General features: G+C 37.1%; 1 protein-coding gene across 1 annotated transcript in view; it reads right to left on the bottom strand.

The window, feature by feature from the left end:
• Positions 1-25,547, bottom strand: part of LOC148950136 (1,5-anhydro-D-fructose reductase-like) — a 116,183-nt gene that overhangs the window by 77,991 nt on the left and 12,645 nt on the right. The window contains exon 2 of the mRNA XM_089091466.1: positions 14,213-14,380. Coding sequence (XP_088947592.1) covers positions 14,213-14,380 — 168 coding nt within the window. The remainder of the gene's footprint in view (positions 1-14,212; positions 14,381-25,547) is intronic.

The following is a 25,547-nucleotide window of genomic DNA, read 5'->3' as shown; positions in this document are numbered from 1 at the left end:
TTTTCGATAGATTCTACTTTTTCTGAAGCTTCAAATAACTTTCGGAAATCTTCTAGCCCCTTTTCAAGAATAGCTTGGATTTCTTTTTCGAGGGATTCTTCTTTTTCAGCTTCGAAAAATTCTGTTTCAACTTCATCATGTGTTTTTGAGAGGTCATTAGATTTAGCTCCATTTTTACCTCCCGTCTGGCTAAATCTCTTCCTACTACCTTGAGAAATAGGTTTTTTTTCTTTCTCAGTAACCTTCTGGGGTATCTCTTGGCCCTCATTCCTTTTCAATTCCTTATTAATGGATGTGGCTGTACTCTTCCTACCAGAATGAGAAACGGGATCTTCTTCACCCTCATCTGGAGCCTCTTTTACTGGAATCTCTTTTTCTTTGCTAGTCGTAGCTTCTTTTTCTATGGTATACATTTTATGCTCTGTAGAATATTACTCTATAAGATTAACTAAATTAATGATTGCCCCACCCTGAGAAATCTAATATATAGTGTAAGTGACGTCAATGTGTCAAACGGCTGTGACGTTTATACAATGACGTCACACATATAAAAGACTGCTTGCAGGTATGCAATCATAATGACGTTATATTAAAAATCTCATTGTAGTATTGCAATGACGTCTTATAATACGTTGTCTAAGTACCCAAAATGAAAAAAAAATCAATTGTAACAACCATACACAAAAAATATACAGTAGGTGCTAGCTAATGTAAATGAAGAAATAAATCTTAAAACGAATAAATTTGAATTGAATACAAAAATCAAGCTTAAAACAAACAAAATTACTGCGAACAAGGTTTGGCTACTGCCCTTCTCCCTAATTGTAAAAGTCTAAATGCCTAATACGTCATTTGGATTTTACTGAAAACTAAGGCCCTCATCCCCCCATTGTACTTCCTGGATGAAGGGCCTTGAGATGGAGATCAGCACCGCCGGATTGGACCTTAAGATTCTAGTGCCACATCTTTTTTTTCTTTTTTACTCAAAACTATATGTTTTCTGAGCAGTCCTTAGAGAGGATAACAGTCCTGTCTAAAACCATTATGCAGAGATAGCTTTAAAGTTGATTCATTTTTTTGTGTGTGTGTTTTTTTTATATATATCAAGGCTTGGACTGTACGATAATTATTGTGTATATCTGCAAAAATGTTTTGGCAATAACAAACGAGTTTGTCATCTCTTAGTCCTCCCTATTCAGTTCCGGATAAAAGTTCTTTACTTAGGCAGCGCTACTGCTATGCCTATGAAAATGTCTGTTGTCGTGTTATTTTTTTTTCTTCCTCCCCTAATGATTAGTGATAACCTGATAAACAATTTCTAGACTTTTTAATTTTGTAGTTTCTCTATGATAGTGGGTTCCATAATTCAATTTGTTTGTCATTTATTTTTCTTCTGAAATAAATCAAAGAGCTTAAAACAAAAGTTTTCAAATCGCAATATACTCTTTTTTTCTTTTGGGAAAATAGAACTTATTGATCTGCTCAGTTCAAGCGAAACATATGTTGTCGTGTTTTTTTTTTTCTTGCTCTCTTTTGTCTCTTTTCTTTTTTCTTGCTCTTTTCTCTAACCATTGTTGATAACTAAATAAATATTTTCTAGACTTGGCTTTAATTTCCGTCTGCTTAAATTCAATTATAACAAGCCTGTGTATGCCTTTAAAATCGTCCAAGGAGCTGCTTTACAAAAGCCTTAGACTGCCTAGTCCCTATAAATGGCTCCAAGACCTCAAGTAAAGAGTTTTGATAATGAACACCCCATTGTAGAGAAACTACACCGGCAGGGTAGAAGCACGACACTCTTTTTCAATGTGAGAATCAGCATCAAACGGGCTAAAATTGTCCAAGGAGCTGCTATATAAAACGCTTTGACTGTCTAATCCCCATAAATGGCTCCAAGACCTCCATTAAGAGCGTTATCAACAAACCTCTCTTTGTAGAGAAATTGCCAAGTTTTTAGTTTCTGCTATTTGAGGAAACCCCTGCAAAATTGGTTGCACAAACTCTGCCTAAAAACAAAATCCCAGACCAAATGAAACAGTAAACTAAAGTGGACTACAAGCTGACAACCCAACAAACAGGCCATCTTTTTGATTAGAAAAGTAAAATCTAGAACACTAGCGCCGCAAAGGGTGTATCCCTACAGAGCTTCAAGCATAAAAAATTTATAGATTACACTAAAACATAGGCCTACTCGATAATGTTATTTGCTCGGTTGTTATTTTCCAGAAGACCAGCCTCTAATACTACTACTGCTAACAACTCACCGCAGCACCAAGCCGCCTGAGGCCAACACAGCTACACACGCTCCTTTTCCATCCTGATCTATTCAAAGCCTTAGTCTTTATACCCTCTTAGGAAGTCCTCATTTCCCTTAAATATTTTCTTACGACATCGTCCCACCCCAACCGCGGACGACCTGCTAATCTTCAGCCATATTTTACTGCCTTCGATCTAGATGTGGCAATCTGTTGCTTGTTTCACATTACATAGAAATCTCGTATTAAAAAAGGAGGAATCACTCAATTCGGTGTTATTCGACAGTAGTCCTTAATGAATTAGTAAGTTTACTATCTCTTATTCGATTTAAATCTTACTTCTGTCACAATGAATAGCTCCTCGCGGTTTATTATACCCTGTGATATCCATTCAGCAAAAACCTCACCGATCGATTCTTCGTTCATATTAAATAAAAAAAAACAATTTTTTTTAAACTGAAAGTAAGGAATGACGTTAAAACTTAAAACGAACAGAAATTATTCCGTATATGTAAGGGGCTCTCCCCTCCTCAGCGCCTCGCTCTTTATGCTAAAGTTTTTTATTGTTTAAAAATTAAAGTTGTGAGAAAGTCAAACTTTAGCGTAAAGAGTGAGGCGTTGAGGAGGGGACAGCCCCTTTCATAAAAGGAATAATTTCTGTTCGTTTTATGTTTTAACATCGTTCCTTACTTTCAGTTAAAAAAAGCTTTTTTAATTTAATTTTTGAACATTTTTGAATTAATACAGGTTTTGATTTTGGATCACCGTACATTAATAATTAAAAAAAAGTTGCATATTAATTATACTTTTATTTGGCTAAATGGCTTTCTCGAAACTTATTTAATTTTACGAACTTTTATATTCATATATTTTTAATACGTATATTAGGGTGTTCGGCCCCTAGTCAATACCTCGCTCTTTAAGCTAAAGTTTGAATTTTGTTCCAATGCTTTAAAAATGACCCCTTAATCACAAAGGCCGTTATTTAGAATAAACAACTCTTATGAAAGTACTAAAAAATCTTTGACTTAATTGACTAGGGGGTGAACCCAATCATATACGTAATATTTTCTGTTCGTTTTAAGTTTTGATGTTACTCCTTACTTTCAGTTGGAAAATTTATTTTCTTATATTTAATTTCTGATCTTTTTTTTAAATAAGGCTGGGGAATCCGGCGCCCCCTTGATAGCAGTGTCCCTTCCCCCATGAAAAATTCCCTCATGGGAAGATCCTCCCACATAGAGCCTGACCCACCCCTCCCCCCGCACCACTACCACAAAAAATACCCCCAGAAAACGTCTGTATACGACTTCCCAATAACCAATACTATATGTTAACGTTGGGTAAACATAAACGTTCATGTTAATTTCTGTTCGTTTTGAGTTTGACTCGGTTATTTATTAAAATTTCTGCTCGTTTTGGGTTTCATTTATTTATCGATGCTGATTTGTGGTAGTTTCACGCTTGGTAGATTATTTGATTTTATTTTTGCTCATTTTTGGTTTAATGGAGATCTTTACTTTTCTTTGAAAAACTTATTTTGTGGAAAGAAATTTTTAAATTAATTTCTGTTCGTTTTATATTGACATAGTCTTTTCAGGTAGAAAGAAAATAATTCTTTAAATCTTTTCGTTTTTTTCAAGACTTTATAGTTTGGCCTGCTATTTGTACGCTGGAGAAAAATTTTCAGAAATTTTTAACAACATACACCCTTTTAAAAATCTGGACACAAATAGCAGTGTTTTTAATTTAGTTTCATATCTCCTCTAGTTGACCTGAAATAGAAAATTTGATACCATTCGCAAAAAATCTGTTTGCTTTCTTTGATAGCTTGAATACACTTGCTCTATTTTGATTTGGTTAAATTTTAAGAGCAGAAATAGCCACAAAAGTTTGAACATAATACCCTCAGTCGTTCTTGGGATACTACTGAGATGCCTTATTGGAAATTAGAATTAAGACAGTGCATTTTGATTTAATCTTAAGGCAACATTTAGTATTTAAACATAATGGGCAAATTGGTGGGAGGGCGTGGGAGGGGGACTAGTTACCCTCCAATCACTTTCGACTATTGAAAACGACATAAGCCCTTTCTATTTTAAATCGAATGAGCCCTTTTTAAAGTTCTTAAGACAACTCCTTCGATACGAAGTGCCCTGGTCTAAAAAAAAAAAAAAAAAAAAAAAAAAAAAAATAATACATTGTACCCATATTGGTCTTTACTATTAAAATGTCAAGCCTTCCAATAAATTTCGACTATTTAAAAGAGCACTAGCCCTTTCCATTTCCAATCAAATGAGCTCTTTTTGAGTTTCTACGACAACGCATTCTATAAACACCTTATATGTCCCTAGGGCATAAATTACAACCCTTGCCCTGAGGGATGTGAGGGGTTGTCATCCTAACTTCCAGAACTTTCAACTATCTTAAACAAAATGGCTATCTCAGAATTTTGATTGGATGTGTTTGGGGAAATGGTGGGCGTGAGAGGGGCGTTAGCTGCTCTCCAATCACTTTCAACTAATAAAAAAGGCACTAGCCCTTTCAACTTCCAATCGAATGCGCCCTTTTGAAGTTTCTACGACAACGCTTTCAATAAAAACCTTATGAGCCCCCAGGACATAACTTACAACCCTTGCCCTGAGTGCTGGGGGGGGGGGGTGTTAACCTCAGAGAAATAAGTTCCAGAAAATTCAACTACGCTGAAGAAAATTATTATCTCAAAATTTTGATTGGATGTGTTTGGGGAAATTATGAGTGTGAGAGGAGGGTTAGGTGCCCTCAAATCACTTCCGACTATTAAAACGGGCACTAGCCTTTTCAATTTACAATCTAATGAGCCCTTTTTGAAGTTTCTACAACATCACTATCTATCAAAACCTTATACGCCCCGAGAACATAACTTACGACCCTTGCCCCGAGAGCTCTGAGGGGGTTATCATCCTCAAAGACCTAATTTCTAAAACTTTTCGCCACGTTGAACAAAATGGCTATCTAAAATTTTGATTGGATGTATTTGGGGAAAAGGTAGGCGTGAGACGGGGGCTAGTCGCCCAGAGGTTATTATCGACTATTAAAAAGGGCACTAGCTCTTTGAATTTCCAATTGAATGAGCCTTTTTTTGAAATTTCTACGACAAAGCTTTAAATAAAAAACCTTATATGCCCCTATCGCATAACTTACAACCCTTACCCTGAGCGCTGTAGGGGGAATATCTTCCTCTTAGATATTATTTCTAGACCTTTCAACTACTTTGAACAAAATAGCTATCTCAAAATTTTGATTGGATATGTTTCGATAAATGGTGGGCGTGGAAGAAGTGTTAGTTTCCAATCACTTTCGACTATTAAAAAGGGCACTATCCCTTTCAATTTCCAATCAAATAACCCCTTTTGAAGTTTTTTACGACAACGCTTTCTATAAAAAAATTATATGCATCCAGGGTATAACTTACAACCCTTGCCTTGAGGGCTGTGGGGGGGGGGGGGGGGGTCATCCTCAAAGACCTAATTTTTAGAACTTTCAACTACGTAGAACAAAATGGCTATCTCAAAATTTTGATTGGATGTTTTAAGTGAAAAGATGGGCGTGAGAGGGGGGTTAGGTGCCCTCCAATTACTTTCGATTATTAAAAAGGGCACTAGCCCTTTGAATTTTCAATTGAACGAGTCTTTTTTGAAGCTTCTACGACAACGCTTTCTATACAAACCTTATATGCCCCCAGGGTCTAACTTACAACCCTTTCCCTGAGGGCTGTTGAGGAGTGTCCTCCTCAAAAATATGATTTCTATCTGGAAATCAACTACGCTGAACAAAATGGATATATCAAAATTTTGATTGGATGTTTCTGGGGAAATGTTGGGCGTGGAAGGGGTGTTAGTTGCCTTCCCATCACTTTCGACTATTAAAAAGGGCGCAAGCCACTCCAATTTCCAATCGAATGAGCCCTTTTTGAAATTTCTATGACAACTCCTTCAATACGAAGTGCCCTGGTATGGAAAAAAAAAAAAAATAATACATTGTGCCAACACCGTTCTTTACTTAGGCAGCGCTGTTGCACTGCCTATGATATTGTGGCATTCTCTGTAACGTATCTCCGTACTTCATGCATTTTTTGTGATCTTTCAAACCCTTTGTTCAGCTCTTGTTTTATATTGTGTATTATTTCATGAACTTGTATTATTTCATGAACTATCTTCATTTTTTCTTCAAAAATATGATATTCTTAAAAATTGACTCCTCTTTTGTCCACTGTAGTGTTTTTTCTTTTATTTTATTAGCAAACAAGTCACAAAAAAAACAAATAAATCTTACTGCAATGCTAAAAAAAAAAACTCAAACTAGCGTGTTCGTAGTGACCAAAAACACAGGCAAAACAATTGTTATTACACTTCCTTGGAAAAGATCTGTTTGTCCTCCCTCTTCTTCGACCCTACTAAATAATAATCAACCATTCTAAAATCAATATAGTTTGCTGGGGACTTTAATGAATTCCACAGTCATAATCTAGAACTCATTCCAATCCCCGACATATTCTGACACTAACCCAGTCATAAAAAAAATACAAAGCAAAATGTCTTAACAACATAAAAGCGTAAGCTCACTCCAAAATCAACCCATCACTAGACTGTTGGTTAAAACAACCACATCGAAACAGAAACACAGAATTCCTCAAAACTTTACCTTTTACTTCTGCTGTAAATCTGTTCCAAGCTTCAGAGCCCATATACCAAATGGAAAACTTAGTTCTGGTTGTAATAGGAACAAATGTTTCAACCGATTCAACATTCCTAGTTTCAAGACTATATTCTCTTTTCTTTATAAGTCCAAAAAAACACAAGGAATAAATTCGAAAATAGTTTATGTGTAAACAAATTTTTCACAAAATTTAACCAAGGCAAAAAACGATAGAATTTGGTTTTCCACATTGAATGGTTTACCACAACAAGACTGAAGTTGTTTTCTTCTTTTTTTGTTCTTCTTTGTTCTTCTTTTTTACAACCTTTTCTTTTTGCTTTTATGTTTTCTTTTAGGTGTCCACAGAGGTTTCACTTTTTCCTTGTTGGGATTAGAAAGAGTAGAATTATTTGAACTGTTTGCCAGGGTTCCAAGAGGTACCATCTCTCTAATATTAGCATCGAAATATGTAAGCATAGCTTGCTTTTCTTCTTTGCTTAAGTCTTCTTTTTCTTAAGCTTTGGAAAATTCCTTATGGAAAGATGCTAAACATTTTTCAAAAAAAGCTTGCTCTTCTTTGCTGGTGCATTCTTCTTTTTCTGAAGCTTCAGGAATTTTCTTATGGAAATATGCTTGTATTTTTTCACCCATAGCTAACATTTCTTTTTCTGTGTATCCTATTTCTTCTAAAGCTGCTAAAGCTTTAGGGATAAATGTAAAGACTGTAAAGATAGCTTTTTCAAAAATACCTTGCATTTCTTTTTTAGCCTTAGCAAGGACTTCTGCTGATTTTTCTTCAGGAATGGCTTTCATTTATCTTTCGGTGCTTACTCCTTTTTCTGAAGCTTCAAATAAAAAAAATTTTCCACAAAATAAGTTTTTCAAAGAAAAGTAAAGAACTCCATTAAAACAAAATGAGTAACAATAAAATCAAATAATCTACCAAGCTCGAAACTACCACAAATCAGCATCGATAAATAAATGAAACCCAAAACGAACAGAAATTACAATAAATAACCGAGTGAAACTCAAAACGAACAGAAATTAACATAAGTTGGGCTTAAAACCCCTATGCCTTCCCAAGGCCAAAACAAAATTTGCACTTTACTGAAAAAATATAAATATTTTTACTTTTATAACTTTAATAAATCCAATAATTTTAACATTTAGATTACTAAATATCAGTACATGTATATTAAACTGACAATGCACATTCATTTGTATTTTGTGGAAAAAGTTTTTTTGATTAATATCTGTTTCATATTGACATAGTTTTTTCAGGGAAAAAGAAAATAACACTTTAAATCTTTTCGTTTTCTAAGACTTTATAGTTTGGCCTGCTATTTGTATGCTGGAGAAAAATTCGCAGCAATTTTTAACAACATACACCCTTTTAAAAATCTGGACACAAATAGTACTGTTTAACTTAGTGTCGTACCTCCTCTAGTTGACCTGAAATGGAAAACTTGATACCATTCTCAAAAAATCTGTTTACTTTCTTTGATAGCTTGGATACACTATTTTGATTTGGTTAAATTTTAAGAGCAGAAGTAGCCTCGAAAGTTTAAATATAATACCCTCAGTTGTTCTTGGAAAATTGCTGAGATGCCTTATTAGGAATTAGCATTATCCAAGTGTATTTTGATTTAATCTTAAGGTAACATTTAGTTTTTAAACATAATGGGCAAATAGAAGGGTGGGAGCGGAAGGGGGATTAGTTGTCCTCCAATCTCTTTCGACTATTAAAAAGGGCATCAGCCCTCTCTATTTTCAATCTAATGAGCCCCTTTCGAAGTTCCCACGACAACTCCTTCGATACGAAGTGCCCTGGTCTAAACAACAATAACAACAAAAAATATTACTAATCACTTTCGACTATTAAAAAGGGCACTAGCCCTTTGAATTTCAAGTCGAAAGAGCCCTTTTCTGAAGTTTCTACGACAACATCTTCTATAAAAATCTTATATGCCCCCAGGGCATAACTTAAAACCCTTGCCCTGAGGGCTTGGTGGAGTATCTTCCTAAAAAACATATTTTCAATCTGTAAATCAAGAACGCTGAACAAAATGGCTATCTCAGAATTTTCGAGACTATTAAAATATAGAACCCTTTCCCTGAGGGTTGTTGGGGAGTGTCCTCCTCAAAAACATATTTTCTATGTGGAAATCAACGACGCTGAACAAAATAGCTATCTCAAAATTTTGATTGGATGTGTTTGGGGGAATGATAGGCGCGGGGGAGGGGCTAGTTCCCCTCTAATCAAATTTTGAGATAGCCATTTTGTTCAGCGTAGTTGATTTCCAGATAGAAAATAAGTTTTTGAGGAGGACACTCCCCTACAACCCTTAGGGCAAAGGTTTTAAGTTATGCCCTGGGGGCATATGAGATTTTTATAGAAGGCGTTGTCGTAGAAACTTCAAAACAGGCTCATTCGGTTGGGAATTCAAAAAGCTAGTGCCCTTTTTAATAGTTGAAAGTGATTGGAGGGCATCTAGTCCTCCTATCACTACGCTGAACAAAATGGCTATCTCAAAATTTTGATTAGATGTGTTTGGGGGAATGATGGGCGTGCGGGAGGGGCTAGTTCCCCTCCAATCACTTTTGACTATTAAGAAGGAAACTAGCCCTTTGAATTTCCAATCGAAGGAGCCTGTTTTGAAGTTTCTACGACAACGCTTTCTTATAAATCCTTATATACCCCCAGGCATAACTTAAAACCCGTGCCCTGAGGGTTGTAGGGGAGTGTCCTCCTAAAAAGCACATTTTCTATCTGGAAATCAACTACGCTGAACAAAATGGCTATCTCAAAATTTTGATTGGATCTGTTTGGGGGAATGATGGTCGTGGGGGAGCTAGTTGCCCTCCAATCACTTTCAACTATTAGAAAGGGCACTAGCTTTTTGAATTCCCAACCGAATGACCCTGTTTTGAAGTTTCTACAACAACGCCTTCTATAAAAACCTTATATGCCCCCAGGCCATAACTTAAAACCTTTGCCCTAAGGGTTGCAGGGGAGTGTCCTCCTCAAAAACTTATTTTCTATCTGGAAATCAACTACGCCGAACAAAATGGCTATCTCAAAATTTGATTGGATTTGTTTAGGGGAATGATGGGCGTGGGGGGGGGGCTAGTGGCCCTCCAATCACTTTCGACTATTAAAAAGGGCATTAGCCCTTTGAATTTCAAATCGAATTAGCCTTTTTTGAAGTTTCTACGACACCGCCTTCTATAAAATCCTTATATGCGCCCAGGGCATAACTTAAAACCCTTGCCCTGAGATCTGTGGGGGAGTGTCGTTCTCAAAACATATTTTCTATCTGGAATTCAACTAGCCTACGCTAAACAAAATGGCCATCTCAAAATTTTGATTGGATGTGTTTGGGTGAATGATGGACGTGGAAGGGGGGCTAGTTGCCCTCCAATCACTTTCGACTATTAAAAAGGCCACTAGCCCTTTGAATTTCCAATCAAATGAGCCCCTTTTGAAGTTTCTATGACAGCGCCTTCTATAAAAACCTTATATACCCCAGGACATAACTTAAAACCCTTTCCCTGAGGGTAGTTGGGGAGTGCCCTCCTCAAAACATATTTTCTATCTGGAAATCAACTACGCTGAACAAAATGGCTATCTCAAAACTTTGATTAGATGTGTTTGGGGGAATGATGGGCGTGCGGGAGGGGCTAGTTCCCCTCTAATCAAATTTTGAGATAGCCATTTTGTTCAGCGTAGTTGATTTCCAGATAGAAAATAAGTTTTTGAGGAGGACACACTCCTACAACCCTTAGGGCAAAGGTTTTAAGTTATGCCCTGGGGGCATATGAGGTTTTTATAGAAGGCGTTGTCGTAGAAACTTCAAAACAGGCTCATTCGGTTGGGAATTCAAAAAGCTAGTGCGCTTTTTAATAGTTGAAAGTGATTGGAGGGCAACTAGTCCTCCTATCACTACGCTGAACAAAATAGCTATCTCAAAATTTTGATTAGATGTGTTTGGGGGAATGATGGGCGTGCGGGAGGGGCTAGTTCCCCTCCAATCACTTTTGACTATTAAGAAGGGAACTGGCCCTTTGAATTTCCAATCAAATGAGCCGGTTTTGAAGTTTCTACGACAACGCCTTCTTATAAAACCTTGTATGCCCCCAGGGCATAACTTAAAACCTTTGCCATGAGGGTTGTGGGGGAGTGTCCTCCTAAAAAACATATTTTCTATCTGGAAATCAACTAGCCTACGCTGAACAAAATGGCTAGCTCCAAATTCTGATTGGATATGTTTGGGAGAATGATGGTCGTGGGGGATCTAGTTGCCCTCCAATCACTTTCAACTATTAGAAAGGGCACTAGCTTTTTGAATTCCCAGCCGAATGAGCCTGTTTTGAAGTTTCTACGACAACGCCTTCTATAAAAACGTTATATGCCCCCAGGCCATAACTTAAAACCTTTGCCCTAAGGGTTGCAAGGGAGTGTCCTCCTCAAAAACTTATTTTCTATCTGGAAATCAACTACGCTGAACAAAATGGCTATCTCAAAATTTGATTGGATTTTTTGGGGGGAATGATGGGCGTGGGGGGGGGGGGCTATTGGCCCTCCATTCACTTTCGACTATTAAAAAGGGCACTAGCCCTTTGAATTTCAAATCGAATTAGCCTTTTTTGAAGTTTCTACGACACCGCCTTCTGTATAAACCTTATATGCGTCCAGGGCATAACTTAAAACCCTTGCCCTGAGATCTGTGGGGGAGTGTCGTTCTCAAAACATATTTTCTATCTGGAATTCAACTAGCCTACGCTAAACAAAATAGCTATCTCAAAATTTTGATTGGATGTGTTTGGGTGAATGATGGACGTGGGGGGGGGCTAGTTGCCCTCCAATCACTTTCGACTATTAAAAAGGGCACTAGCCCTTTGAATTTCCATTCAAATGAGCCCCTTTTCAAGTTTCTATGACAGCGCCTTCTATAAAAACCTTATATACCCTAGGACATAACTTAAAACCCTTTCCCTGAGGGTTGTTGGGGAGTGCCCTCCTCAAAATATATTTTCTATCTGGAAATCAACTCCGCTGAACAAAATGGCTATCTCAAAATTTTGATTGGATGTTTTTGGGGGAATGATGGGTGTGCGGGAGGCGCTAGTTCCCCTCCAATCGACTATTAAGAAGGGAACTAGCGCTTTGAATTTCCAATCGAATGAGCCTGTTTTGAAGTTTCTACGACAACGCCTTCTTATAAAAACCTCATATGCCCCCAGGGCATAACTTAAAACCCTTGCCCTGAGGGTTGCGGGGGAGTCTCCTCTGGGGGATTGTCCTCCTAAAAAACATGTTTTCTATCTGGAAATCAACTAGCCTACGCTGAACAAAATGGCTATTTCAAAATTCTAAGTGGATGTGTTTGGGGAAATGATGGGCATTGGGGGCTAGTTGCCCTCAAATCTTTTTCAACTATTAAAAAGGGCACTAGCCCTTTGAATTCCCAATCGAATGAGCCTGTTTTGAAGCTTCTATGACAACGCCTTCTATAAAAACCTTATATGCCCCCAGGGCATAACTTAAAACCTTTGCCCTGAGGGTTGTGGGGAAGAGTCCTGCTCAAAAACATATTTTCTATCTGGATATCAACTACGCTGAACAAAATGGCTGTCTCAAAATTTTTATTGGATGTGTTTGGGGAATGATGGGCGTGGGGGGAGGGGCTAGCTGCCCTCCAATCACTTTCGACTATTAAAAAGGGCACTAGACCTTTTAATTTCCAACCCAATGAGCCTGTTTTGAAGTTTCTACGACAACGCCTTCTATAAAAACCTTATATGCCCCCAGGGCATAACTTAAAACCTTTGCCCTGAGGGCAGCCTACGCTAAACAAAATGGCTATCTCAAAATTGTGATGGGTTTCGAAGTTTCTGCGACAACTCTTTCAATGCGAAGTGCCCGGGTATGGAGAAAAAAAAAACATATTGTGCCCACATCGTTCTTTACTTAGACAGCGCTAACGCGCGCTGCCTATGATAGCTTGTTTCATAGCTTGATAGCTTGCCTATGATTTCTCTATTACAGGCCTAAGAGCCTTTGGGGGATTAGCACAATGTATTTTCTCGTATGATTAATTAATTATGAATAAATCTTATCTTATCTTGTATTTCTTATTCGAGGGATTCTTCTTTTTTAGGATCCAAAAATTCTTTTCCAGCTTCATCAGGCTCTTTCGAAAGGTCATTAGAGGCAAATTTAGCTCCATTTTCCCTCTCGTCTGGCTAAATCTCTTCTCGTTACTTTTAAAAATAAGTTTTTCTTCTTTCTCAGTAACCTTCTGGGGTATCTCTTGGCCCTCATTCCTTTTCAATTCCTTATTAATGGATGTGACTGTACTCTTCCTACCAGAATGAGAAACGGGATCTTCTTCACCCTCATCTGGAGCCTCTTTTACTGGAATCTCTTTTTCTTTGTTAGTCGTAGCTTCTTTTTCTATGGTATTCGTTTTATGCTCTGTAGAATATCCCTCTCTAAGATTGACTAAATTAATGATTGCCCCACCCTGAGAAATCCAATATATATTGTAAGTGACGTCAATGTGTCAAACAGGTTTGACGTTTATACAATGGCGTAACACATATAAAAGACTGCTTGCAGGTATGCAATCATAATAATGTTATATTAAAAATATCATTGTAATATTGCAATGACGTCTTATACTACGCTGTCTAAGTACCCAAAATGAACAGCCATACACAAAAAACATACAATAGGGCTAGCTAATGTAAATGAATAAATAAATTTTAAAAAGAATAAATTTGAACTGAATTCAGAAATCAAGACTACCCTTTTCCCTAATTGTAAAAGTCTAAATGCCTCAAATGTCATTTGCATTTTACTGAAAACTAAGGCCCTCATCCTTCATCCCTATGAAAATGTCTGTTGTCATAGTCTTTCTGTTTCTTCCTCCCCTAATGATTGGTGATAACCTGGTAAATAACTTCTAGACTTTTTAAATTTGTAATTTCTCTATGATGGTGGGCTCCATAATTTAATTTGTTTGTAATTTATTCTTCTTCTGAAATAAATCAACCTCGTGGTTGGGGTGGGACATTGTCCCACCCCAACCGCGGACGACCTGCTAATCTTCAGCCATAATTTACGGCCTTCGAGCTAGATGTGGCAATCGGCTGCTTGTTTTACATTACATAGAAGTCTCGTATTAAAAAAGGAGAAATCACTCAATTCGGTGTTATCCGGGAGTTTCCTTAATGAATTAGTAAGTTTACTATCTCTTATTCTATTTAAATCTTACTTTTGTCACAATGAATAGCTCCTCGCGCTTTATTCTACCCTGTGATATCCATTCAGCAAGAACCTCACCGATCGATTCTTCGTTCATATATGTGAAAGCTGTATCAAAATGACGATAGCCCACTTTCAGGGCTTTGTTGATAGCTATCTTCATTTCTTCTGGTCTTGCCTAGAAATAAAGGTCAGTTCTAGAAGAATGTTTTAATTACGGACATTTAAAGTAGCAAATTATTAAATTTTTTCAAGTAAATATGTTTTATACAGAATCGTAAAAGTCGTACCCTAAAAATAAAATTACATATCATACAAACTGGACTATGGATGAGGGTTTAAATAACCTAGACTGCGTTGCATCTTCTACTTTTCTGGTCTTTATCAAAGTTCTTTCCCTCGAGAAAAAATAATTCCCCCCCCCTCCTCAGCTCTGGAATGTACGCACATATGGTAAGCTTCTTATTCTTCTAAAAAATAACACCTGGAATCTACAGTAGACTCCTTTCGGTTTTTAGTAGGTTTTCTTCTGATGATTCATTTGATGTTATGATGTTGGACCTTCAAAGAGAACCTGAAATCTTAAGTATGTAGCTTTGTATAAGACTTTTTTCTAGTGATAGTGAAGAAGATTTTCTCTGTGGGGATAAAAGCTTTTATTTTGTCCTTAGATCAGTTGTTACCGTGCAAACATGAAGAACATACTGACATACATTTCGCCATAAAAATATTTATTTCAACTGTTTCACCATTAATTTATACATTCTGTATTTTAACTTATCGTTGAAGCCCTTCATAACTTTCTTTTGAAAAGGATAGAATAGATTAGAATAAAGTTTTATTCTTAAAACTTTTCACAAGCGATAAATTGCCGAATATAAGTTCGTGTCACACACACACACAAAAAAAAGAAGTAAACAACAACCATCACAAGCACTTCAATGAAATGAGGATCAGGGACACCAAAACATTAAGAAATATAAACAGACAAACTACAGAAATTAAACATTTAAGAAAAATATTAAAGTAGCTAAAATAATGTCATATCAAAAGGTCATACAGGATTATCCTATGCTTAAACGATTCTCATAAAAACTTAAAAACTAGTACTATATTCAGATAAAAAAAAAGAAAAAAAAACAAGTAGAGACATCCCTACTGGTCTTTGTCATCTGTAGGAAGATCAAGAAATTGACCTTCTTCGTGGGAAACCAAAGCACTGAAATAATCTAAATTGTGTGATCTTTAGAAAATATGTGACGCTTTCCTGGACAAGAAACTTCTTCCATACAAATATTCACTGGTCTGCTCCTTGTCCCCTACCCTTGGTTTCCTCTACAAAGTTAGTAGCATTTTATGCAAGAACAAACACAACAGTCAACCAGAAACTTTTAAATACTAACTGTATGATACTAATATATTGAAATAAGTCCCAGAAATAAATTATAAAACACTTAATAATTATGGCAAACAAATAAAGTCTCCACGGAATTCTGCTTCGTTAAGTAAAAAAGCAACTTTCATGAAAACTTATAGTTAGTTTGTAACCATTCTTTTTTTTCGAATATGCTAAACGAATTATGATATTAGCTCACTTGTGAGAACCCATACTTTTATACTAGCGTTCTAAATACTAATAATAAATAAGGCTCTAAATCACAATTCATGGAGAATGTGGTACAATCGTACTGTTTTCGGTACAATACCACATTTGGATTATACTTTCTCCTTTCTTACTCGGATATCTCTTCAAGTTTTACTTTATCGAAAACTTTCTTCTTGTTTTGGCAAATTTTAATCTGCGGTTCAGATCGTACAAATTAATCTCTCACGGTACAATTTTAGTCGGAAAACTGGTACTGTTTATTTCAAAGCGTTGACAACACTGGTAACACAGTAACCAGTCGTAAGCAGTCGCTGCCGCAAGTAGTTGTGGTTGCACTCGCAAGTAGTCCAGTTACCCTCTCACTGTTCCTTTGAGAGGGCCTATCAATTTAGTATTTGAGATTTGTTTTGTTTTATTTTGTCCATAGGACTTCTATCCGTATACTTTTTTTCGCTCTATTTACATTTTTGTACTCAGGACGGTTGAGCGAAGGTCTCAACCGAAATATCTGCATATTTATCCTTTCTATTTCAAAGCCCTGAAACATCCTTAGTTTTCTTTCTTCACCCTTTTCGTCAGTAGGCACAGGTCATAGTCACAAATAATTGCAGTCGCAAGTAGTCACAGTTTCAGTCGTAAGTAGTCACAGCCACAAGTAGTCGCAGTCGCAGATGCAAGTAGTCATAGTCACAATATCAGTCGCAAGTAATTACAGTTGCAAGCGACGCAAGAAGTCGCAGTCTAAGTAACCACGGTCACTGGCGGATCCAGGGGGAATGGGGGACGCCCACCTAAAAAAAATTTCTGACACCCTCATTTCTTTTTTTTCTATTTTCACTATTTTTTTTAAAAATAAATTTGTCAATTTGGTCAAATATTGGCACCCTTGTCACATTGGGCCCTTCAAGATTTTGCTTATTGGTACCCATGTCGTATCCCCCCCCCCCAAGATTTTGCTTTAGATCCACCCCTGATCATAATTACAAGTAGTCAGAGTTGCAAGTGGTTGCAGTTACAGTGGCGAGTAGTTGCAGTCACGAATAGCAGCAGTTACTAGTAATCGCAGTCGTACTTACAAGTAGTCACAGCACAAGTAGTTGCAGTCGCAAGTAGTCACAGTCAAAGTTGCAAGTAGTTGCAGTGGCAGATACTAGTAGTCACAGTCAAAAGTAGTCACATTGTCAGTCGCAAGTAATTGCATTCGCGTATGACTACAGCTGCAGTCACATATGGTTACAGTTGCAGTCGCAAGTATTCACAGTCACATAAAGTCACAGTTGCCGCAGTTGCAAGCAGCTGCAAGATGTCGTAGTCTTAAGTTATCACAGTCACAAGTAGCTGCAGTAAGAAGCAGTCGTGGTCGCAGTCACAAGTAGTTGCAGCATCAAGTAGTCACAGTCGTATTCTCAAATAGTGGTGGTCACAAATAATCACATTTGCTAGTAGTCACAGTCTCAATCCCAAATAGACACAGTTACAAGTAGTTGCAGTCACAAGTAGTCACAGTCGCAATCACAAGCATTTGCAGTAGCAATCGCAAGTAGTCACAGTCACAAATAGTTTCACTTCCAAAAAGTTAATGCCGGTGAGAAAGGGTCTGAATTTCCAAAAGTAGATTTTAATTGTTTACAGGGGCATTATCCAGTTACACTAAAGGGAATTTATATTTTTGAAAGGGCAAGTGAAAACTCAAAAGTTAGGTTTATAGCTTTACAATTTGATGAAGAGTATGAAGATGGGGAACTTAGTGATAAAAAAGGGGTAATATATTCCGTAAGGGCACCGTCCATTGAATCAGTGAAACACTGGGTATGGCTTATTTACAAGCCTGCCAAAGATCCTGAGTCAATTGGAGATTTATTCCGGTTCTAGATATTAGCAGGGTTTTAAGTAAGGGTAAAGGTTACACTTCACGTCATTACTTCCCAACGTGTCTATCGGGTTTCCATACAGAATCATAGGCAGCGCACTAGCGCTGCCTAAGTAAAGAACGATGTGGGCACAATGTGTTTTTTCCCCATACCCAGGCAATTCGTATCGAAGGAGTTGTCGTAGAAACTTCGAAATGGGCTCATTCGATTGGAAATTGGAGTGGCTACTGCCCTTTCTAATAATCTAAAGTGATTGGAGGGCAACTAGACCCCCCACGCCCATCATAACCCCAAACATCCAATCAAAATTTTGAGAAAGCCATTTTGTTCAGCGTAATTGATTTCCAGATAGAAATATATATTTTTGAGGTGGACACTCCCCCACAACCCTCAGGGCAAGGGCTTTAAGTTATGCCCTGAAGGCATATAAGAACGATGTTGGCACAGTGTACTACTTATTATTGTTTTCCTTTAGAGCAGGGCACTTCATATGGAAGGGGTCGTCGTAGAAACTTCAAAAGGGGCTCATTCGACTGAAAATTGAGTTCTAGTGCACTTTTTAATAGTCGACAGTGTTTAGAGGGCAACCAGCCCCCCCCCGCCCCCGCCACTCAGTCCCCCAAACAAATCCAATCAAAATTTTTATATAGCTATTTTGTTCAGCGTAGTTGATTTCCAGATAGAAAACACATTTTTGAGGAGGACATTCCCCCAAAACCCTCAGGGCAAGGGTTTTAAGTTATGCCCTGGGGGCATATAAGGTTTTTATAGAAGGTGTTGTCGTAAAAACCGCAAAACAGGCTCATTCGATTGGAAATTCAAAGGGCTAGTGCCCTTTTTAATAGTCGCAAGTGATTGGAGGACAACAAGCCCCCCCCCCCCGCCAATAATTCCCCCAAACACATCCAATCAAAATTTTGAGATAGAAATTTTGTTCAGCGTAGTAGATTTCCACATAGAAAATATCTTTTTGAAGAGGATACTCCCCCACAGCCCTCAGGGCAAGGGTTTTAAGTTATGCCCTGGAGGCATATAAGGTTTTTATAGAAGGCGTTGTCGTAGAAACTTCAAAAAAAGCTTACTCGATCGGAAATTCAAAGGGATAGTGCCCGTTTTAATACTCGAAATTGATTGAAGGGCAACTAGCCCTCCCCTACGCCCATCATTCCCCCAAATACGTCCAGTAAAAATTTTGAGATAGCTATTTTGTTCAGCGTAGGTGATTTACAGATAGAAAATATATTTTTTGAGGAGGACACTCCCCCACAACCGTCGGGGCAAGGATTATGTAATGCTCTGGGGGCATATAAGGTTTTTATTGGTATCTTTGTCGAAGAAACTTAAAAAAGGGCTCATTCGATTTGAAATTCAAAGAGCTAGTACCCTTTTTAATAGTCGAAAGTGATTTGAGGGCAACTAATCCCCCTCTCACGCCCACCTCTTCCCCAAACATATCCAATCAAAATTTTTAGATAGCCATTTTATACAACGAAGTTGAAAGTTTTGAAAATTAGGTCTTTAAAGACGACAACCCCTCCCCCCAGACCCCTCAGGGCAAGGTCTGTAAGTTATGCCCTGGGGGCATATAAAGTTTTTATTGAAAGTGTTGTCGTAGAAACTTCAAAAGGGCTCATTCAATTGAAACTTCAATTGAAAGGGCTAGTGCCTTTTTTGATTGTTCAAAGTGACTGGATAGCGACTAACGCCCACCATTTTCCCAAACACATCAAATAAAAATTTTGAAATATCCATTTTGGATGATAACCCCCTCAGAGCCCTCACTGCAAGGGTTGTAAGTTATGCCCTGGGGGCATATAAGGTTTATATAAAAAGTTGTTGTATAAATCAAAGGCAGCGCGATCGCGCTGCCGAAGTAAAGAACGGGGACACCCGAGAAAAACTCAAGAAACGGGGACTAAGTAAGGAGGAGGACACTCCATAACAACCCTCAGGGCAAGAGTTTTAAGTTATGCCCTGGGGGAATATAAGAACGATGTTGGCACAATGTTGCCGTTTTTAATAGTCGAAAGTGATTGGAAGGCGACTAACACCCCTTCCACGCCCACCATTTGCCGAAACACATCCAATCAAAATTTTGAGATCGCAATTTTGTTCATGGTAGTTGATTTCCAGATAGAAATTATGTTTTTGAGGACAGTCCCCCACAGCCCTTAGGGCAAGGGTTGTAAGTTATGTCCTGGGGGCACATAAAGATTTTATAGAGGGCGTTGTTGAGAAACTTCAAAAAGGCTCATTCGATATGAAATTCAAAGGGCTAGTGCCCTTTTAAATAGTCAAAAGTGATTAGAGGGTAGCTAACCCGCGTCTCACGCCCACCTTTTCCCCAAACACATCCAATCAAAACTTTGAGATAGCCATTTTTTTCAACATATTTTTAAGTTATGGAAATTAGGTCTTTGAAGATGACAAACCCTCCCCCCCCCCACAGACCTCAGGCAAAGGGTGGTAAATTATGCCCAGGGGGCATATAAGGGTTTTATATACTACATTGTCGTAGAAACTTCAAAAAGGGGTCATTGGATTGGAAGTTGAAATGGCTAGTGCCCTTTTAAATAGTCGAAAGTGATTGGAAAGCAACTAACACCCCTTCCACGCCCACCATTTCCCCAAAAACATCCAATAAAGATTTTGAAATAGCCATTTTGTTCCACGCAATTTAAATTTCGGGAAATTATACCTTAGATTAGGACACTCCCCCCACAATTTTCAGGGCAAGGGTTATAAGTTAGGCCCTGAGGATATGTAAGGTTTTTATTGAAATCTTTGTCGTAGAAACTTGAAAAAAGGCTCATTCGATTGGAAATTCAAAGGGCTAGTGCCCATTTTCATAGGAAAAAATGATTTGAGTGCAACTAATCCCCTCTCACACCCATCTTTTCTCAAACACATCCAATCAATATTTTAGATAGCCATTTTATTCAATGTAGTTGAAAGTTTTGGAATTAGGTCTTTAAGGAAGACACCTCACCGACACACACACAGCCCTCAGGGCAAGGATTGTAAGGTTTTTATTGAAAGCGTATAAACTTCAAAATGGCTCCTTCAATTGGAAATTGAAAGGGCTAGTACCTTTTTTAATAGTTGAAAGTGATTGGAGAGCGTCTAACGCCCCTCTCACGCCTACCATTTTCCCAAACACATCTAATCAAAATTTTGAGATATCCATTTTTTTCAACGTAGTTGAAAGTTCTTGAAATTAGGTCTTTTAGGATGAAAAACCCCTCAGAGCCCTCAGTGCAAGGGTTGTATGTTAAGTCCTGGGGCATATAAAGTTTATATAGAAAGTTGTTATAGAAATTTCAAAAAGGGCTCATTTGATTGGAAATTGAAATTGCCCTTTTTAATAGTCGAAAGTAAGTGGAGAGTAATTATCCCCCCTCTTACGCCCACCATTTCTCCAAAAATATTCAATCAAAGTTTAGAGATAGCCATTTTGTTCAACGCAGCTGAAAGTTCTGGAAATTATGTATTTAAGGATGACAAACCCCCCAGAGCCCCAACGGCAAAGGTTGTAAGTTCTGCTTGGGGGCATAAAAGGTTTTTACAGATAGAGTTGTCGTAAAACTTCAAAAGGGGCTCATTCAATTCGAAATTGAGACGGCTAGTGCCATTTTTAATAGTCAAAAGTGATTGGAGGGTAATTGGAGGGTCCACCACTCCTCCAAATACTTTTAATCAAAATTTTCAGATACCCATTTTGTTCAACGTAGTAGAAATTTCTGGAAAGTAGGTCTTTGAGAATGACAACCCCCCCCCAAAGCACTCAGGGCAAGGGTTGTAAGTTATTCCCTGGGGGCATATAAGATCTTTATTGAAAGTTTTGTCGTAGAAACTTCAAAAGAGCTCATTTAATTGGAAATTGAAAGGGCTAGGGTCATTTTTAATAGCATACAAATAGCAGGCCAAACTATAAAGTCTTAAAAAACGAAAAGATTTAAAGTATTATTTTCTTTTTCCCTGAAAAGACTATGTCAATATAAAACGAACAGAAATTAATTAAAATACCTTTTTCCAAAAAATAAGTTTTTTAAAGAAAAGTAAAGAACTCCATTAAACAAAAAATGAGCAAAAATAAAATCAGATAATCTACCAAGCGTGAAACTACCACAAATCGGCAGCGATAAATAAATTAAACCCAAAACGAACAGAAATTACAATAAATAACCGATTCAAACTCAAAACGAGCAGAGATTAACATAAGTTGGGCGCAAAACCCCTATGCCTTCCCAAGGCCACAACAAAATTTGCACTTTACTGAAAAAATACAAATGAATGTGCATTGTCAGTTTAATGTACATATACTGATATTTAGTATTCAAAATGTTAATATTATTTGATTTATTAAAGTTATAAAAGTAAAAACATTTATATTTGCTCAGTAAAGTGCAAATTTTGTTCTGGCCTTGGGAAGGCGTAGGGGAAGAATTTGGGTTGGATTTGGGGCATTATTCCCCAACTCCTCATCTGGTCTTGGATTTAATTCTTAAAATCAGTAATGCTGAAATAGGTCTGATCGTCGACGTGGATCAGCACCTGTTTGTACAGAGATCAATGAGGTGATGGTACTTTTTCCACGGGCATCGTATCCTTGAAACCGACCCGACTGGAAAACGCACCGGTGGAAAGTCGGACGCCGTTTTCTTGGATATGAACTCCCTTTATCTGTAGGCAATGTCTCACTTTTATTTGCCAAGTGGGAATTACAAATTGCTTGACAATCCTTCTGCTCCAGATTTGCCCAACTTTCACACTGTTGAGGAAAATGGACCACAAGGACGGTTTTTCAAAATTGACGGTGAAATACCTCTTGAATTTCATGACTAGGTAGAAGACTTTGTTTTCCCGTGCATAAATAGACCGGTGCCTAGGGAATCTTGCACTTTACTGAAAAAATAATGAATGTGCATTGTCAGTTTAATATACATATACTGATATTTAGTAATCAAAATGTTAATATTATTTGATTTATTAAAGTTATAAAAGTAAAAACATTTATATTCTCTCAGTAAAGTGCAAATTTTGTTCTGGCCTTGGGAAGGCGTAGGGGAAGAATTTGGGTTGGATTTGGGGCATTATTTTTCAACTCCTCATCTGGTGATGGATTTAATTCTTAAAATTGGTAATGCTGAAATAGGTCTGATCGTCGACGTGGATCAGCACCTGTTTGTACAGAGATCAATGAGGGGAGGGTATATTTTCCACGGGGATCGTATCCTTGAAACCGACCCGACTGGAAAACGCAACGGTGGAAAGTCAGACGCCGTTTTCTTGGATATGATCTGTCGGCAATGTCTCACTTTTATTTGCCAAGTGGGAATTACAAATTGCTTGACAATCCTTCTGCTCCAGATTTGCCCAACTTTCACACTGTTGAGGAAAATGGACCACAAGGACGGTTTTTCAAAATTGACGGTGAAATACCTCTTGAATTTCATGACTAGGTAGAAGACTTTGTTTTCCTCTGCATAAATAGACCGGTGCCTAGGAAATCTTGCACTTTACTGAAAAAATACAAATGAATGTGCATTGTCAGTTTAATATACATATACTGATATTTAGTAATCAAATTGTTGATATTATTTTATTTATTAAAGTTATAAAAGTAAAAACATTTATATTTTTTCAGTAAAGTGCAAATTTTGTTCTGGCCTTGGGAAGGCATAGGGGTTTTGAGCCCAACCTATGTTAATTTCTGCTCGCTTTGAGTTTGATTCAGTTATTTATTGTAATTTCTGTTCGTTTTGGGTTTCATTTATTTATCGATGCTGATTGGTGGTAGTTTCACGCTTGTTAGATTATTTGTTTTTATTTTTGCTAATTTTTTTATGGAGTTCTTTACTTTTCTTTGAAAAACTTATTTTGTGGAAAGTCTTTTTAATTAATAAAACAAAGAAGATTGATCCAAGCATAAAATTCATACAGGAGCTTGACGTGTTACTAGTATTGCACAAAACTCGGGGCCGATTATTGACGATTTAGCTGAATCTATTGAAGAATAGTCGAGGGAAATGTTACAATTATTCACGGTCCGGTCCCATCACGAAAAAATTTCTGTAATTGTCGTTCTGTATAATCTTGTTCATTAGAGTGAATATATGAGAATAATTGCTTTGAATTGTACTTATTATTTTACCTATAGACTTGTTGGCGATTCAAGTTCTCTTATAACTCCAAACAAACAAATCTACACTGGCAAACCCAAATTTTTACTTTCGAAATACAATCAAGCTACTAAGGAACCTTATGGTTACGTTTTATTAGACCTGAATCAAAGCAAGCCCGAAAAGTTGTGTGTAGTCACTGATATTTTCGATTATTAAATTACTGCATATCTGCCTGTGAATAGTAAAAAAGGTCATTACTCGCTAATATGACGTTGAAGAAGTTACATGAACATCGACATTTATTTTCTGCTAGCCAATTCAAAACTGCGGCTTAGGAAAGCAATATTCAAGCATGGCGTTAACAAGGAATTTATTAATCTCTTGTCGGAACTTTTTAACGGAAGGTAATGTTCAATTGACAGATGGTGTTAAGCAACAGACAAAGCAACATCGAACACTCGTACGTGCTCTAGCTTAAAAAAAGGAAATTAAATAAAAAAATAAACTGTCATTTTCAAGCTGGTGGTAATTCATTTTTCTTGCTAGAGTCGAGGACCGTTGAACAAATAAAGAATGATCCAAACAGACAGCTGGACTTTATAGATTGATACCAATTGAACTTTCCCTGTCACTCAAAGAACACTTTGAAGATACTCTTGATAAATTTATTAACAATGAAACAATTTCTGATGATAAAAATTAATTTTGCTTCGAAATGCACTTGGACGTGTCAACAAACATAAACCCTATCGTGAAAACCGCTCAAATTCAATGTCAATGATCAACCTTCTGAAAATAGTGAAACTTTTGAAACTTCGAAAACACTGAAAAAAGAAGATTTATTAACAAGTGTTGTAGACTTGTTGCCTCCATCCTATTGTGAACAAAGTAAAAGACTTTTGACGTATCTCTCTGAAAATGAACAACTTGATGAAAAAAGAATGAAGTTATAATCCAGGGCAAGAGTTACAATTTAATTAATTTTTTTATTGGATGTGATTGCAAAACGTAAAAGAATTGATTCCATTGATAGTGATTTATATAATTTTTTAAAGTCGTCAAATTCTCCTAAAAGTCTTATTACCAATAAGCAAATTCTAAGAAAAATAAAGGAACATAGTTCATTAACCACATTAAAGCTAGAAGATGATGATTTTAAATCTTTCCTGGAAAATACTAGTACATCTAATAGAAACATTGATTCAATGACAAAGGTAGCTAGATAAAAGCGAACACGTGTTGACTCACCCGGCAATACGCAAAAGGGTAGCAGACGGTTCACACCTCGTTTTATGTTCAAAATGGATCAAGTTTTGAAGGGTGTTTATGAAAATATGGGTGAGCCAGGAAGTTTAAGTTCTCCCACTACACTTACTCAGGTTAGCGGAATTAAAAGAAGATAGAAAATGAGTTTTTATAAAAAGAACCCAGTTTTGCTTCTTATTAAAATCATAGGGTTTATGGGTTTATATAGGGTTTGTATATAATCACTATCGAAAAACGAAAGCTTTTTACTCTTTGCGTATATCACAAGCGGATATTGTGACCCTAGACGCGATACAGAGACTTCGTATTAAACCTTACAAGTATATTTTACTTGCAATAAGTGTTTTTAGTCGTTATGCATGTGCAGTTGTATTGCAGTCAACGAGAGGCAATGAAGTTGCTAAGGCCCTTGAATACATCTTTGAACAAGATTCATATAAAAAATTGAGATCGATTAGAGAGGGGAGTCTGTTCATT

This window comes from Artemia sp. Qi Xiang Cuo, chromosome 7 (genome assembly GCF_049724085.1).
Source record: "Artemia sp. Qi Xiang Cuo chromosome 7, ASM4972408v1, whole genome shotgun sequence".
Taxonomy (NCBI): Eukaryota; Metazoa; Arthropoda; class Branchiopoda; order Anostraca; family Artemiidae; genus Artemia; species Artemia sp. Qi Xiang Cuo.
The sequence above is the reverse complement of the archived record's forward strand: the minus strand, read 5'-3'. Positions and strand labels throughout refer to the sequence as shown.